The 16200-nt window shown below is 44.0% G+C and overlaps 1 protein-coding gene across 1 annotated transcript; it reads right to left on the bottom strand.

The window, feature by feature from the left end:
- Nucleotides 1-5717: 5717 nt before the first annotated feature.
- On the bottom strand, nt 5718-15027 carry LOC115115203 (nectin-3-like). Its single transcript, XM_029643693.2, has 7 exons — nt 14713-15027; nt 12858-12960; nt 12489-12643; nt 11496-11598; nt 11338-11380; nt 11138-11215; nt 5718-11029 (listed from the first exon to the last, which is right to left on the bottom strand). The coding sequence occupies exons 1-6, from the start codon at nt 14942-14944 to the stop codon at nt 11180-11182; spliced, it is 672 nt and encodes a 223-aa protein (XP_029499553.2). The 5' UTR covers nt 14945-15027; the 3' UTR covers nt 5718-11029; nt 11138-11179.
- Nucleotides 15028-16200: the final 1173 nt, after the last annotated feature.

Below are 16200 nucleotides of genomic sequence, written 5' to 3'. Positions count from 1 at the left end.
AGGGGGTAGGCTTAACAGGTTTTAAGATTTAAGAGAAATCGTACAATGTCAAATTGGTGATGTTCAAAAATAGTAAAAAAACAACAAAAAAACACTTACAGAACCAGTTGCAGCATGTTCATACAAATCTTTTTAAACTGTGCTTCGGAGCTCTGCCAGATTTCTGTGATTTTCTGTGATTTTCTGAAATAACATACACTCACTAAACCCTCCGTGAATAAGTCAGTTCTTAACATAAATACTTAAATCTCAAAATTCGATAATTGCCTACCCCAAGGAGGATATGTGTTCACTTTCAGCTTCCTGTGTAAACCGGAAGTGCCTTAAAATGGGTCATAGGTGCTGTTTCGAAGGGTTAAAAAGGTCAAATCTTTTCAAAACTTCATATGTGTGATTGGGCAACCCTCATGAACTGTAAGTCAGTCTTTGCTCCCAATAGATGTCAAAGAAAACCTCTCTCACACACTCACACACACACACACACACACACACACACACACACACACACACACACACACACACACACACACACACACACACACACACACACACACACACACACACACACACACACACACACACACACACACACACAGCAAGGATGGAGTGACAAAGTGCGGTGCTTAAAGACACACAGAGCCTGCAATGGCATTTCCATATTCTCTAGGCCATGCCGAGTTCAATGAGATGCCCCGCTTGACCGTAGCTCGCTCTGAGTGCAAAAAAAAGTAGGCCCAAAATGAAGCCTGGCCCTAAATGTAATTTGCTTTTGGGTGACAGTGAGAGAACCGTTAGGGTGAGAAGCACAATTCGACCTCAGGTACGTTCCTGAGGTCCTCCCGATCTGTGCAAGCCTAACCTTGACCGTGTGGCATTAACCCTTAACAGTTAATTAGTTTTTTTTGATCTCACAGATTACAATGACATCTCTCCCCATAGGAATACATTGCCTGCTCCTCTAAAGTCAACCTGAAGCCTATGTGAGTTATGAATGCCTTATGAACCTGTCTTCAATGACAGTCCATCAAGACACTATGAGGTCTACCTGTGTCAATTTTAAGCTTCCTGAAGCAACCGGAAGTGGTTAAAATCACCCTAAACATGTTTTTCCATAACCAACCAGCAGTTTGGAATAAATAGTGCATTCAACCCTGTGTAAATCGGTCAGTTCTTAACCTGTTGCTTCTACTCGGGATGCTTGCGTCCCAACTAGAGCTCTGGAAATGCAAATGCGCTACGCTAAATGCTAATAGTATTAGTTAAAACTCAAAAGTTCATTAAAATACACATGCAGGGTATCGAATTAAAGCTACACTCGTTGTGAATCCAGGCAACAAGTCAGATTTTTAAAATGCTTTTCGGCGAAAGCATGAGAAGCTATTATCTGATAGCATGCAACACCCCAAAAGACCCACAGGGGACGTAAACAAAATAATTAGCATTTCGGCGTTACACAAACCGCACAATAAAATAGAAAACATTCATTACCTTTCACCATCTTCTTTGTTGGCACTCCTAGATGTCCCATAAACACTATTTGGGTCTTTATTTCGATTAAATCGGTCCATATAAAGCCTAGATATCGTTATATGTAGACTGTGTGATAAACGAAAAAACATAGTTTCAAAACGTAACGTCATTTTTTTAAATTCAAAAAGTCGACGATAAACTTTCACAAAACACTTCGAAATACGTTTGTAATGCAACTTTAGGTATTAGTAAACGTTAATAAGCGATAAAATTCATCAGGAGGCGATGTAAAGATCATTAGCTGTCCGTCTGGAAAAATGTCCGGCTAGAAACTCAACGAAAATATCCGGTCCTAGACCGGAGGAGATACGGTGTCCTGCATGTGTTTGACCAAGAAAAAACTCGAAGGGAAATGACAAGACTCTAGACACCGTGTGGAAGCTGTAGGTACTGCAACCTCAGTCAATTAATTGTGGTTCACCTTTATCAATGGGTTCAAGTGGCGCGTGGATATATTTTCCCATTTTCAGTGATCAGTTTTTCCTGTGCTTTTCGATGTAAATGCCGTTCTGGTAAAGCCACAGCAGTGATTTAACCAGTTTTTTTAAACGTCTGAGTGTTTTCTATCCACACAGACTAAGCAAATGCATATACTATATTCCTGGCATGAGTAGCAGGGCGCTGAAATGTTGCGCGATTTTTAACAGAATGTTCAAAAAAGTAGAGGGTCGACTTAAGAGGTTAACATAAAGACTTAAATTCTGTAAAGGCATGCCCCAATCAGGATATGTGTTTACTTATAGCTTCCTGTGCCAGCCGGAAGTGCCTTAAATGGTGTCATAGGGGCTGTTTCAAAGGGTTAAAAAGGTCAGATCGTTTCAAAACTTCATATGTGTGATTAGGCAACCCCCATGAACTGTAAATCAGTCATTACTCCCATAAAATGTCCAAGACAAAGTGTGGTGCGTAGAGACAGACAGTGCCTGCAATAGTTACCTTTGTTCGAGCTAAAAAATAACCGTCAGACCTAGAGTTCTGAAACTTTAGAAACCTGTTCTAGACCTCAGGTCGATAGTGCGTGGTGAGTTACTTGGCTATAGAAGGTTCTCGGACCGAGAAACAGCCTCGTACATTTTCAATGACCAATTCATTTTGACCATTACAAAAATTACGACATTTAAAAAAGTCTCAGAGACGCAAGACTAGGTGCATTGAAACCAGCTCGGCTCATAGAGACGGACCCCAACGTTTCTGTCCGATAGCTCATTCAAGGACCCTGTAGCAAGGCATGGAAAAAAGTGGATTTTCAGCACCAATTAAGGTCTTGCTCGGGCACCGAAGGACCTATCGAGCCGAAACTCGGGATTCGGGGTCGCCTCACATAGGCCTACACATAATGCCAGAGCTGTACCCGCAGCTAGAACGTAACTATGTGTTTTACATTTGTATTATTATCTGAAGGCGCTGTGAATTATGGGCCTGCTCTGAAATATGTGATAGTTGGCTTCTAAATTAGTTGTAAAAAGTGGGTTTGGTGACAGATGTTATCAGTTTGGTGTCAGAATGACATCTAATTGACTGATGGATGGTGACTTGCTGGTGACTTTTGTCCATTTGCAATATGTTTAAACAGTGAGGTACCATCACCAAAGTGACATTCTGAAATCAACCCCAACGAGCGATGGAGAGGAACCAGAATCACTGCCCAGCCATCCCGAGTTCATCGGGCCAGTCAATTTTGCATTCCTGCAGGATTTTTGAGCATGCCAAATTCGTGATGGTAAATGCCCATTGAAACATATTGCAAATGCAAGTGCCGGATAGGCATGCATAGGAACAGAGAGGTTTCATAAATAAGAGGCACTTCCTGATTGGATTTTCCTCAGGTTTTTGCCTGCAATATCAGTTATGTTATACTCACAGACAATATTTTGACAGTTTTGGAAACTTTAGAGTGTTTTCAATCTATCCTAATCTGACAATTATATGCATATTCTAGTTTCTGGGGCTGAGAAAAAGGCAGTTTCAAATGGGTACGTTTTTTTTGCCAAAAACGAAAATACTGCCCCCTATACGCAAAGGTTAACGAGGTGTTTAGAGACATGTTGGGTTGCTGTTCAGTGGTGTACATAGACGACATCTTGGTGTACTCCACTACACGCAAGCAACATGTCTATCATGTCTGGTCCATTTTGGAGAGGCTGATAGGGCATCGCCTATCCACCAAGGCGGAGAAGTGCCTTTTCTTCCAGCAGGCTGTCTCCTTCCTGGGCTATCAGATATCGACCGTGGGAGTGGAGATGGAAGAGCAGAGGGTCAGTGCAGTACCATCGTGGCCTGTTCCATCCAACCTAAAGGGGGTGCAGCACTTCCTAGGTCTGCCAACTATTTCAGGCACTTCATTAGGGGTTTCAGCACAGTGGTGGCCCCTTTCACCACCCTCCTGAAGCGAGGTCCTCGACAGCTGCGCTGGATTGAGGAGGCCAACGAAGCCTTCCGTGCACTGAAGGAACATTTTACGAACACACCTGTTTCAGCTCATTCTAACCCGTCTCTGCCCTTCATCGTGGAGGTGGACGCCTCCGAGGCTGGAGCAGGGGTTGTTCTCCCCGACGCACTGTATCGCCGCCTAAACTCCATCTATGTGCCTTCTACTCATGGAAGCTGTCTCCTGTGGAGTGGAATTACGATGTGGAGGATTGTGAGTTGCTGGCCATCAAGAAGACGCTGAAAACATGGCGGCACTGGCTGGAGGGTGCTCAACACCCATTCCTTGTTTGGACAGACTACCGGAACCTAGAGTATATTCGAGTATGAATCCACATCAAGCCAGGTGGGCCCGATTCTTCGCCAGGTTTGACTTTACCATCTCCTACCGGCCCGGGATCTAGGAATGTCAACGCCGATGCATTGTCCCGGGTGCATGATACAGAGGATCGGCGTGACACCCATTTTTCCTCCTCACCTGCCCACTGTCCCGAGGGGCGTACCTACGTGCCCTCTGATGTGCGGGATCGTCTCCTCGTCTAGGCACACACAGTACCTGTTTCGGGGAATCCGGTTATAGCCCGTACTATCGACTGTCTCTCCGCCAAGTACTGGTGACCCACCTTAGCACAGGACTTCCGTATTTAAGTCTCCTCCTGCTCCACTTGTACACAGAGCAAAACACCAAGACACCTCCCCTATGGCAAACTCCACCCGCTGCCAGTTCCACAATGACCCTGGTACCATCTCTCCATGGACTTTGTCACAGACCATCCCCCTCTGAGGGGCACACCACCATCCTGGTCATTGTAGACCGGTTTTCCAAAGCCTGTCGTTTGATTCCTCTGCCTGGTCTCCATACGGCCATGCAGACCGCAGTGAATCTCCTCTCTCATGTCTACCGGTACTACGGGATCCCGGAGGACACCGTGTCTGACCGTGGTCCTCAGTTCACTTCCTGTGTCTGGAATGCCTTCATGAAATGACTGGGGGGTCACGGTCAGCCTCATCCCCGGGTACCGTCCCCAATCAAATGGGCAGGTGGAAAGGGTAAATCAGGAACTGGTTAGGTACCTTCATAGTTACTGTCAGGACCGGCCGGGGAGTGGGCTGCATTGGGCAGAATACGCACAAAACTCCCATCACTCCTCCACTAACCTCACACCCTTTCAGTTTGTTCTAGGCTATCAGCCGCCCCTGGCACCCTGGCACCGGAGTCAGATAGAGACTCCTGCGGTGAATGATTGGTTCCGGGTGTCGTCCTCCGGCAGAAGGCGCAGGGACATCGTCACCGCAGTGTGGCACCTATCTTTACCCCTGTGACAGGATCTGGCTTTCTATGAAGGATGTCCTGGACCATTATCTCATTTGGAACTTCCACAGGCATTGTCCTGACCAACACAAACCGCATCTCTGGGGCCGTCCCCAGCGTTGGCAGTGCCAAGCTGATGAAGAAGCGCGTCGGGGGGGGGGGGGGCTTAACTTTGGCTCCCCTTCTGTCCAGCTCAGGCGTTAGGCATCGCCGGCTGCTGGCAAACACCCTTGACTCATCAACCCCGAACTTGTCTCGTCATCATTGCACACACCTGGTTCCAATCCCCACTCAATCACTGTACAGTGGGGCAAAAAAGTATTTACGCAGCCACCAATTGTGCAAGTTCTCCCACTTGAAAAGATGAGAGAGGCCTGTAATTTTCATCATAGGTACACTTCTACTATGACAGACAAAATGAGAGAAAAAAATCCAGAAAATCACAATGTAGATTTTTAAAATAATTTATTTGCAAATTATGGTGGAAAATAAGTATTTGGTCACCTACAAACAAGCAAGATTTCTGGCTTTAAATGCCATCACAGTGGGGTTTAGTTATCCACTACCTCTCATCGCTACAGCGGTGGAATCATTTCACAGAGCACAGTTCTTCACAAAACTGGATCTCAGGAGCGAGTATAGTCTGGTGCGTATTCGGGATGGAGACGAGTGGAAAACCGCGTTTAGTACCACATCGGGCCACTATGAGTACCTCGTCATGCCGTATGGGTTAAAGAATGCTCCAGCCATTCTTCAATCCTTTGTAGACGAGATTCTCAGGGACCTGCATGGGCAGAGCGTGGTTGATTATATCGATAACATTCTGATCTACTCAGCCACCCGCGCCGCACATGTGTCTCTGGTACGCAAGGTGCTTGGTAGACTGGTGGAGCATGACCTATACGTCAAGGCTGAGAAGTGTGTGTTCTCCAAATGAGCCATCTCCTTCCTGGGTTATCGCATTTCCACCTCGGGGGTGGTGATGGAATGTGACCGCATTAAGGCCGTGCATAATTCGCCGACTCTGACAACGGTAAAGGAGGTGCAGCGGTTTTTGATTTTGCCAACTACTACCGGAGGTTTATCCAGGGTTTTGGCCAGGTAGCGGTTCCCATTACCTCACTGCTGAAGGGGGGCCTGGTGCGTTTGCAGTGGTCAGCAGAAGCGGACAGAGCTTTCAAAAGGTTTAAGGCGCTGTTCACGGATGCACCCGTGTTGGCGCACCCGGACCCCTCTCTAGCATTCATAGTGGAGGTGGACGCGTCTGGGACTGCGGTGGCTGCCGTGCTATCACAGCGCTCGGGTATGCCACCAAAACTCTTTCTTTTCGAGGAAGCTCAGTCCAGAGGAGCGTAACTATGATGTGGGGGACCGGGAGTTGTCAGCGGTGGTCAGGACTCTGAAGGTGTGGAGACACTGGTTTGAGGGGGCTAAGCATCCCTTTCTCATCTGGACCAACCACCAGAATCTAGGAGACTGAACCCACGTCAGGCAAGGTGGGCCATATTCTTCACCCGATTCCGTTTTACGTTGTCATATAGACCGGGCTCCCAGAACGTAAAGGCTGACGCACTGTCCCGCCTTTACGACATGGAGGATCGGTCCACCGAGGCTACTCCCATCCTTCCCGCCTCGAGGCTGATGGCGCCAGTGGTATGGGAGGTGGACTCGAACATCGAGCAGGGTCTTGTAGATGACCTGGAGCCAGTGGGTTTGGTGATGAGCATGAAGCGAGGGCCAGCCAACAAGAGCGTGGTGGGTAGTATATGGGGCTTTGGTGACAAAACGGATGGCACTGTGATAGACTGCATCCAATTTATTGAGTAGGGTATTGGAGGCTATTTTGAAAATGACGTCGCTGAAGTCGAGGATCGGTAGGATGGTCAGTTTTACAAGGGTATGTTTGGCAGCATGAGTGAAGGAGGCTTTGTTTGCGAAATAGGAAGCCAATTCTAGATTTAACTTTGGATTGGAGATGTTTGATGTGAGTCTGGAAGGAGAGTTTACAGTCTAACCAGACACCTAGGTATTTGTAGTTGTCCACATATTCTAAGACAGAACCGTCCAGAGTAGTGATGTTGGACGGACGGGCAGGTGCATTCAGCGATCGGTTGAAGAGCATGCATTTAGTTTTACTTGTATTTAAGAGCAATTGGAGGCCATGGAAGGAGAGTTGTAAGGCATTGAAGCTCGTCTGGAGGGTTGTTAACACAGAGTCCAAAGAAGGGCCAGAAGTATACAGAATGGTGTCGTCTGCGTAGAGGTGGATCAGAGACTCACCAGCAGCAAGAGCGGCATCACTGATATGTACAGAGAAGAGAGTCGGTCCAAGAATTGAACCCTGTGGCACCCCCATAGAGACTGCCAGAGGCCCGGACAACAGACCCTCCGATTTGACACACTGAACTGTATCAGAGAAATAGTTGGTGAACCAGGCGAGGCAATCAATTTGAGAAACCAAGGCTATCGAGTTTGCAGATGAGGATGTGGTGATTGAACTTTAGAATTTTCGATTAGGCTAATTGACATAATTTGAGTCAATTGGAGGTGTACCTGTGGATGTATTTCAAGGCATACCTTCAAACTCAGTGCCTCTTTGCTTGACATCATGGGAAAATCTAAAGAAATCAGACAATTGTAGACCTCCACAAGTCTGGTTCATTCTTGGGAGCAATTTCCAAATGCCTGAAGGTACCACGTTCATCCATACAAACAATAGTGTGCAAGTATAAACACCATGGGACCATGCAGCCGTCACACCGCTCAGGAAGGAGACGTGTTCTGTCTCCTAGAGATGAACATACTTTGGTGCGAAAAGTGCAAATCAATCCCAGAACGACAGTAACAGACCGTGTGAAGATTCTGGAGGAAACAAGTACAGTTGTATCTATATCCACAGTAAAACGAGTCCTATATCGACATAACCTGAAAGGTCGCTGAGCAACAGGGAAGCCACTGCTCCAAAACCACCATATAAAAGCCACACTACGGTTTGCAACTGCACTTGGGATGAAGATCACACTTTTTGGAGAAATGTCGTCTGGTCTGATGAAACAAAACTAGAACTGTTTGGCCATAATGACCATCGTTATGTTTGGAAGAAAAGGGGGGACGCTTGCAAGCCAAGAGAACACCATCCAAATCTTGAAGAATGGGGGTGGCAGAATCATGTTGTGGGGGTGCTTTGCTGCAGGAGGGACTGGTGCACTTCACAAATTAGATGGCATCATTTAGCAGGAAAATGTTGTGTATATACTGTATTAAAGCAACATCTCAAGACATCAGTCAGGAAGTTGAAGCTTGGTCGCAAATGGGTCTTCAAATGGACAATGACCCCAAGCATACTTCCAAAGTTGTGTCAAAATGGCTTAAGGACAACAAAGTCAAGGTATTGGAGTGGCCATCATAAAGCCCTGACCTCAATGCCATAGAAAATGTGTGGGCAGAACTGCAAAAGTGTGCGCGATCAAGGAGGCCTGCAAACCTGACTCAGTTACACCAGCTCTGTCAGCGGGAATGGGCCAAAATTCCCCAAACTTAATGTGGGAAGCTTGTGGAAGGCTAACCGAACCGTTTGAACCAAGTTAAACCATTTAATGGCAATGCTACCAAATACTAATTGAGTGTATGTAAACTGCTGACCCACTGGGAATGCGATGAAAGAAATAGAAGCTGAAATAAATCATTCTCTCTACTATTATTCTGACATTTCACATTCTTAAAATAAAGTGGTGATCCTAACTGACCTGAGACAGGGAAATGTTTGCTAGGATTAAATGTCAGGAATTTTGAAAAACTGAGTTTAAATGTTCTTGGCTAAGGTGTATGTAAACTTCTGACTTCAACTGTATATAGAGTGTCTTAACAGGGTGTTAGGCCACCACGGCCTGCCAGGTCAGCTTCAATGCGCCTTCGCATCGATTCTAATAATGGACTTAGATCTCAGAGTAACAGCATATTAGAACATTTAGGAACTTGGCCGGAGGCTTGGCTAGGCTTAGCAGCCTCCAGTATTTATGCTGCAGTAGTTTATGTGTCGGGGGGCTCGGGTCAGTTTGTTATATCTGGAGTACTTCTCCTGTCCTATTCGGTGTCCTGTGAGAATTTAAGTGTGCTCTCTCTAATTCTCTCTTTCTTTCTCTCTCTCGGAGGACCTGAGCCCTAAGACCATGCCTCAGGACTACCTGACATGATGACTCCTTGCTGTCCCCAGTCCACCTGGCCGTGCTGCTGCTCCAGTTTCAACTGTTCTGCCTTATTATTATTCGACCATGCTGGTCATTTATGAACATTTGAACATCTTGGCCATGTTCTGTTATAATCTCCACCCGGCACAGCCAGAAGAGGACTGGCCACCCCACATAGCCTGGTTCCTCTCTAGGTTTCTTCCTAGGTTTTGGCCTTTCTAGGGAGTTTTTCCTAGCCACCATGCTTCTACACCTGCATGTTTTTGCTGTCTATGCACTGTACTTTTGAATTCTATGTGTTCTTTTGTATTTTCTGCTAGCCTTCTGGCCAGGTCTCCCTTTTCTGGCCCCAAATGGGACTTTCTGGCTAAATAAAGGTTAAATAAAAAATATTATAAAGTAGCAATTCTTTACATACTGCACACAACACGTAAAAATATAATTATAATAATATAGAATAATAATAATGATAATAATAATACAATAATACTATAATAATAGGTAGACTCAGTCACAAACTTCTGAATGATTTTTAACAGTTTACAATATGTTCAAAAGCACTGAAACTAATGAGTAGTTAAAACATATATTCTCAGGAAGGAAACAACTGCTAACTGTCTAACAGACATTCTAAATATCATTCTTTATCTCTGATGCAAGTTTGGTGGTTGCAACCACACTGTAGTTTTCACTGACTTCCCTCTTCTTCCTTCTTCTTCTCCTTTTTTGAGTGGTCAAACAGCTACTGTTCACTGCAGTGCCTGGTCACTAGAGATATTGGATCATTTTAAATTTCACTGAAGAATGAAATGCATGTCCCACTCGGAATAGCATAGGATTAATTAGCATCCAACCAATCAGTATGTGTGTCATAGTTGAAGTGTAGCTATGATGAAAATTACAGGCCTCTCTCATATTTTTAAGTGGGAGAACTTGCACAACTGGTGGCTGACAAAATACTTTTTTGCCCCACTGTACCTGGCCTCCCATTAGTTGGCTTCAACATGCACCATTCATATATAATTACATACAGGAGAGCTATTGTTGCCGCTGAAGCAACAATGCCCCTCCACCACGGCAAGTCGGAGTTCATGAGAGGGGAACAAAAAACTGAAAGAGGACCAGCACTATTTAATGCTGTGGTGGAGGAGGGGCCAAGCTGAGGTTTCTAATGTCACAGAGAATCCTGCATAGGGTCCCTGTTCATTAGGCTCTCAAGTGGTGCAGTGGTCTAAGACACTGCACCTCAGTGCTAGAGAGGTCACTACAGACAACCTGGTTTGAATCCAGACTGTATCACAACCGGCTGTGATTGGGAGTCCAATAGGGCATTGCACAATTGGCCCAGCGTTGTCCGAGTTTGGCCGGTGTAGGCCGTCATTGTAAATAAGAATTTGTCCTTAAGTGACTTGCCTAGTTAAATAAAGGTTGAATGTATATTTTAAAGTTGTAGAACGTGCCTGTTCTTTGCAAATGGTTGTAGCGTTGGAGAATGTGCAGACTGGAATTCTTCCCCCACACAGTACATGTCTGCGATTCTTCTGGCATCTGTCCTCAGCCTGTCCGGTGATTTCTTTAAAAAAGCACAATAATCATACCTCATGAATTGACAATACCTCAAACAAGATATAAATAATATTAAAAATACAAAATAATAATTTAAAAAATGTGTGTTCCTTACATCACGTTACTTCTCCCTTATCCGCCTTCCTGGCTTGGAGTGTCAGAACCCAGACGTCCCAGGTTCATCTTCCTCAACCTTGTCATCAGATATTACAACAGTATTATTACATAGCAAAAAGTGGCTGATGAGATTAATTAATCACGCAACAATGGTAGATTAATCACGCAACAATGGTGGACTTTAACATAGTCACATACCTGTGGTGGTGCCTGGAACTGTTGATTGGCTATGATTGGACTCCTGGAAAATCGTCAAGATAAAAACATAATCTGAATTTGATCCAAATCAATATATGATCATCAAATATTTTTTTTTTTTTAAATGTCATAATGGAAAATTCTGTTCATGATATTACCAAGGAAACTGTCTGTATTTGCACCGGTACCATATGAGTGCAGCCGCAGCAACAATCAGACAGAGAATGACAACGAGTAGAACCCAACAGGCAGCAGAGGTCTCTGTGAGGAGAGAGGGGATACAATTAATATAACAAACAGTCTTAATTTACAATGACATTTTTTTATTTTACTGGGCAAGTCAGTTAAGAACAAATTCTTATTTTCAATGATGGCCTGGGTTAACTGCCTGTTCAGGGGCAGAACGAAAGATTTGTACCTTATCAGCTCGGGGATTTGAACCTGCAACCTTCCGGTTACTAGTCCAACGCTCTAACCACTAGGCTACCCTGCCGCCCCATGTAATCTTGTTTCCCTAGCAACCACAATGGCTCTGATGCAAATGCTTCCTGCAGAAAGCAACGAGATAATACCAGGTTATAAGACATGTACACATGCAGTAAGAGATAAGTGTATCATGACCATCTTAGTTAGTGGTTATACAGTAACTTCCAATAGAAAGGATAATGAGGCCATAAGTCTAATACTAACACATGCAGTGAAAGTTAAGTGAGCATCTTCCTCAACTTTGTTATCCATGCTACATCACATTTCTCAACCTCATATACATGTATGTGTTTGATGTGTATACCAGGAAAGCCTGTATATTTATCAGACACATTTCCCTATGGGACAATAAAGTATTCAATAAATCAGACAATCAATCAATTATCAGCAACTAGAAAAACTCCCTAGAAAGGCCAAAACCTAGGAAGAAACCTAGAGAGGAACCAGGCTATGTGGGGTATGAATAGATGTTCAAATGTTCATAAATGACCAGCATGGTCGAATAATAATAAGGCAGAACAGTGTGTGTGGACTGTGTGTGTGTGTGTGTGTGTTTGGCCATTGTGTGTGTGTGTGTGTGTGTGTGTGTGTGTGTGTGTGTGTGTGTGTGTGTGTGTGTGTGTGTGTGTGTGTGTGTGTGTGTGTGTGTCTCAGGTGCATCTCACCAGAGGATGTGTGTACATAGAGGGAGCCAGTTGCTCGTCCGTAGGAGTTGGAGGTCTCACAGACATAAAGACCATTCAACTCAGGGCTGAGACTGAGGAATTGCAGTATGTCTCCCTCAGCTTTCACTGAAGACTCAGGCCATGGCTGGACCACTCTGAGGGGGACAGAGAGAGGAGGAGAGGGGCTGAGTATCTGTGTGTGACTGTGTGTGTGCATGTGTGCGTGCGTGTGTGTGTTACAGACAAAGGCATGATTTGACCGCCAGCATAATTCAACAACTGTCCTTTAGCTAATTTAGATATCACGTCTTAACAAGTGCAGATAACAATTACATTTAAACTGGTTTGAACTAGTTTAGGAGTGAGTACCTGCTCCAGGTGTAGCTGGGTTGTGGGTTGCAATCTGCTACACATAGGAAGACTGTGGTTTTAGAGGCCTCACTAAGTGTGATGATCACAGTCTGAGGTGGATCTATATGAGAGAGAGAGAGAGAAAGAGAGAGAAAGAGAGAGAGAGAGAGAGAGAGAGAGAGAGAGAGAGCGAGCACTGGCTCTGTATTTATACACACACAGCATATGAGTTCATTCCACATGTTTATGAAGTTACTTCCCTCAGGTCATCTGCCACCATTATCTTTCAGTTCAGGCTTCTTCCATGTTCATGCCCAATAACGCCTGTATCCACTCTTGATTAGATTACAATGGTGGCAGGAACCCACCCTCCTTTGTGTGCCCCTCTGACCTCGGTATGTCCAGCTGTCCTATGCACTCATGGCCTTGCTTTGGTTTCCTGTCCTCTACAATAGACAATGCACTTTACCCTAAGCATTTATGCATTTTATGGCTTTGGCCATTATGTCTGTTATTTCTTGGTTTCCTGTTCATACCAGAATGGCAAATGCACTCTAAGTGTGTCCTCTTCCCTCTTGTGGTCTAATGTACATCTTTGCTGTACAGTATTATGTTTGTCCCTATATGTACCGTTTGCTCCCACACTACTCTGTTCTTTATTTTACTATTATTATTACTATCCTGATGCCTAGTCACTTGACCCTGCTTTCATGTACATATCTACCTCAACTACCTCGTACCTCTGCACATTGATCTCGTACTGGTACTCCTTGCATATAGCTCAATTCTTGCGTATTTAGTTTTATTCCTCTTGTGTTAGTTACTATTGAATTTATTTTTTAAACTCTGCATCGTTGGGAAAGGATTTTAAACAAGCATTTCACTGTAAAGTCTACACCAGTTGTAGTCGGCGTATATGATAAGCAACATTTCATTTTCTTTGATTTGAGAGACGGAGAAAGAGAAACAGAGAGGTGATTACAGTTACTGCAGGTATAGAATGTAAAAAGACGTACACTCACACACCAATACCAAGACAGCTATATTACAACTATAACAATGACAGGAGTGGAACTTTAATCCACAGATTTGTTTTATTTTAATTGAACGTTTGTTTAAAGAGGCAAGTCAGTTAAGAACAAATTCTTATTTACAATTACGGCCTAGGAACAGTGGGTTAACTGCCTTGTTCAGGGGCAGAACGACAGATGTTTACCTTGTCAGCTCAGGGATTCAATCTAGCAATCTTTCAGTTACTGGCCCAAAGCTCAGATGAGGCAAAACCTTATCTTCCTTCATTTCAGTTTGATTACTTTCAGTAGAGGAGTGGTACAATGAAAGCCTTGTAAAGGTCCATACCACTCTGTGCCTCAGAACTATATTTAAGCTAAAGAAAATAACAGTTGTTACGGGCTAGATCAAAGGCTTTCCTCGGTTGAAAGGGTTTTACATGGAACCCAAAAGGTTTCGACCTGGAACTAATAGGGGGTTATTCAAAGGGTTCTCCTATTTTGAAAGACAAAAAACAACATTTTTGGTTCTAGGATAGCACCTTATTTTCTAAGAATGTATAGACAGACAGGGACTGGTTAGAGGGGCTACTAGGCTACAGCCAGTGAAGACAGTGACACTCTATACATACAGTGGATGTCTATGGTCTATGACAGTGATAGTGGATTATATATTTACAGTGGATGTCTATAGTGAAGGAGAGTGCTAGTATAATATATACTTACGTTAGATGTATATGGTGTAGGACAGTGGTAGTAGAATATATTTACAGTGTCTGTCTATAGTGTAGGACAGTGGTAGTAGAATATATTTACTGTGTCTGACGATAGGGTAGGGCAGTAGTAGTGGAGTGTATACTTACAGTGGATGTCTAAGTTGTAGTTGTAGCTCCTTTCTGTTGCCAGGGCAGACTGGTTGACCACACACTGGACCTGCTGCTGATTGGCTGCTTTGGTTGGCAACCCGAGCAGGTGGCTGAGTACTGTGGTGGTTCCATTGGTGTGCTGTGTGAAGTTAGTCACTGTCCTCAACAAACTGCCAAATGTACCTGACTTCCACGTCACATCTGCCTGTGGCTTGGCACCAGCAGCCATACAGGTTGCCAAGACAACCTCATTCTTCCCAGTGACAGGAGGAACATCAATTGTCACACTCACTACTGGAGGAACTATGGCCAGGAAACAAACAAAGAGAGAACAGAAAAAAACAGAGAACAGAAAACATGAACAAGTAACTCATTGTAAATGTTGAACTATACATGGAACTACCAAAACAGACCTCACATCACATGAAATGCTCATGTTATATGTCCAACAAACTTTAAATAATAAACCATATCATGTTCTCTATCTGGCCAATTACAATATGCATTAGTAGCAACACATTTACTGTATTGTAGGTTTAGGCAAATACAGTTTTAACAGGTTTCAGCTCACCTTGATGAGAGTTACCTGCACCTGAGGGATTAAGTATTACACACACATCCCAAAATCTGTTTTTCAGCTTCAGCAGTTCCACTGAAAATAATTCACAGGTCAGTGATTATACTGTTAAGGAATGCAGGATATAATGGTGTATTCTCTATATTCCAACATCTGTTCCACCATTAGGGAAACTATTAATGCCTGTACTCTCCTGGTTTACAGCTTGAGTAAGCGGATACACTCTCAGAAAGGAAGGTGCTACGTACAACCACATAGAGTTCTTTAGTTGTCCCCATATGGGATCCCTTTTTTGGTCTACCTAGAACCCTCTCGTAGGGTTCTTCCATAGAATTACGAATTAGAATTGGATATCTATGGGTTCTTCATAGATCCCCCTTTGGTTCTGCCAAGAACCCTCTATAAATAATACAATCTATTTCAAAATGTTTTATTGTCACATACACCGGATAATTGCAGTGAGATGTGTTGTTTTTCAGGGTCAGCCAAAGTAGCACAGCACAGCTGGAGCAAATTAGGGTTAAGTGTCTTCCTCAACCAGAATGAAGATATCCAACAATTGGAACTTTTAATCACCTACAACATGCATTTTAGAAAGACTGCCAGGTCAGGCAAATTTGATAAAATATCTACCTAAATAATCTAAACTGGAACTACTGTCTCAGTAACGGGCGCTATAAGTCCAACTATTAAAAGATCGGAAAAATTGAGACAAATATTGTCATTTTTTTTCCCGTGTAGCATAAGGTTAATCAATTCAGATACAAAAACACAGATATTGAAACAAACAAATCTATCTGCAATAGACAATGCTGGGAAATATGATAATGATGGGCATGGTTTTGGGGTGTTTAGTCTTCTCCAAGCTCTGATGCTGCTGATGGTCATTAGTAGCCTACCAAACGTGC

The sequence above is a fragment of the Oncorhynchus nerka genome, linkage group LG3, assembly GCF_034236695.1.
Source record: "Oncorhynchus nerka isolate Pitt River linkage group LG3, Oner_Uvic_2.0, whole genome shotgun sequence".
Lineage (NCBI taxonomy): Eukaryota > Metazoa > Chordata > Actinopteri > Salmoniformes > Salmonidae > Oncorhynchus > Oncorhynchus nerka.
The sequence above is the reverse complement of the archived record's forward strand: the minus strand, read 5'-3'. Positions and strand labels throughout refer to the sequence as shown.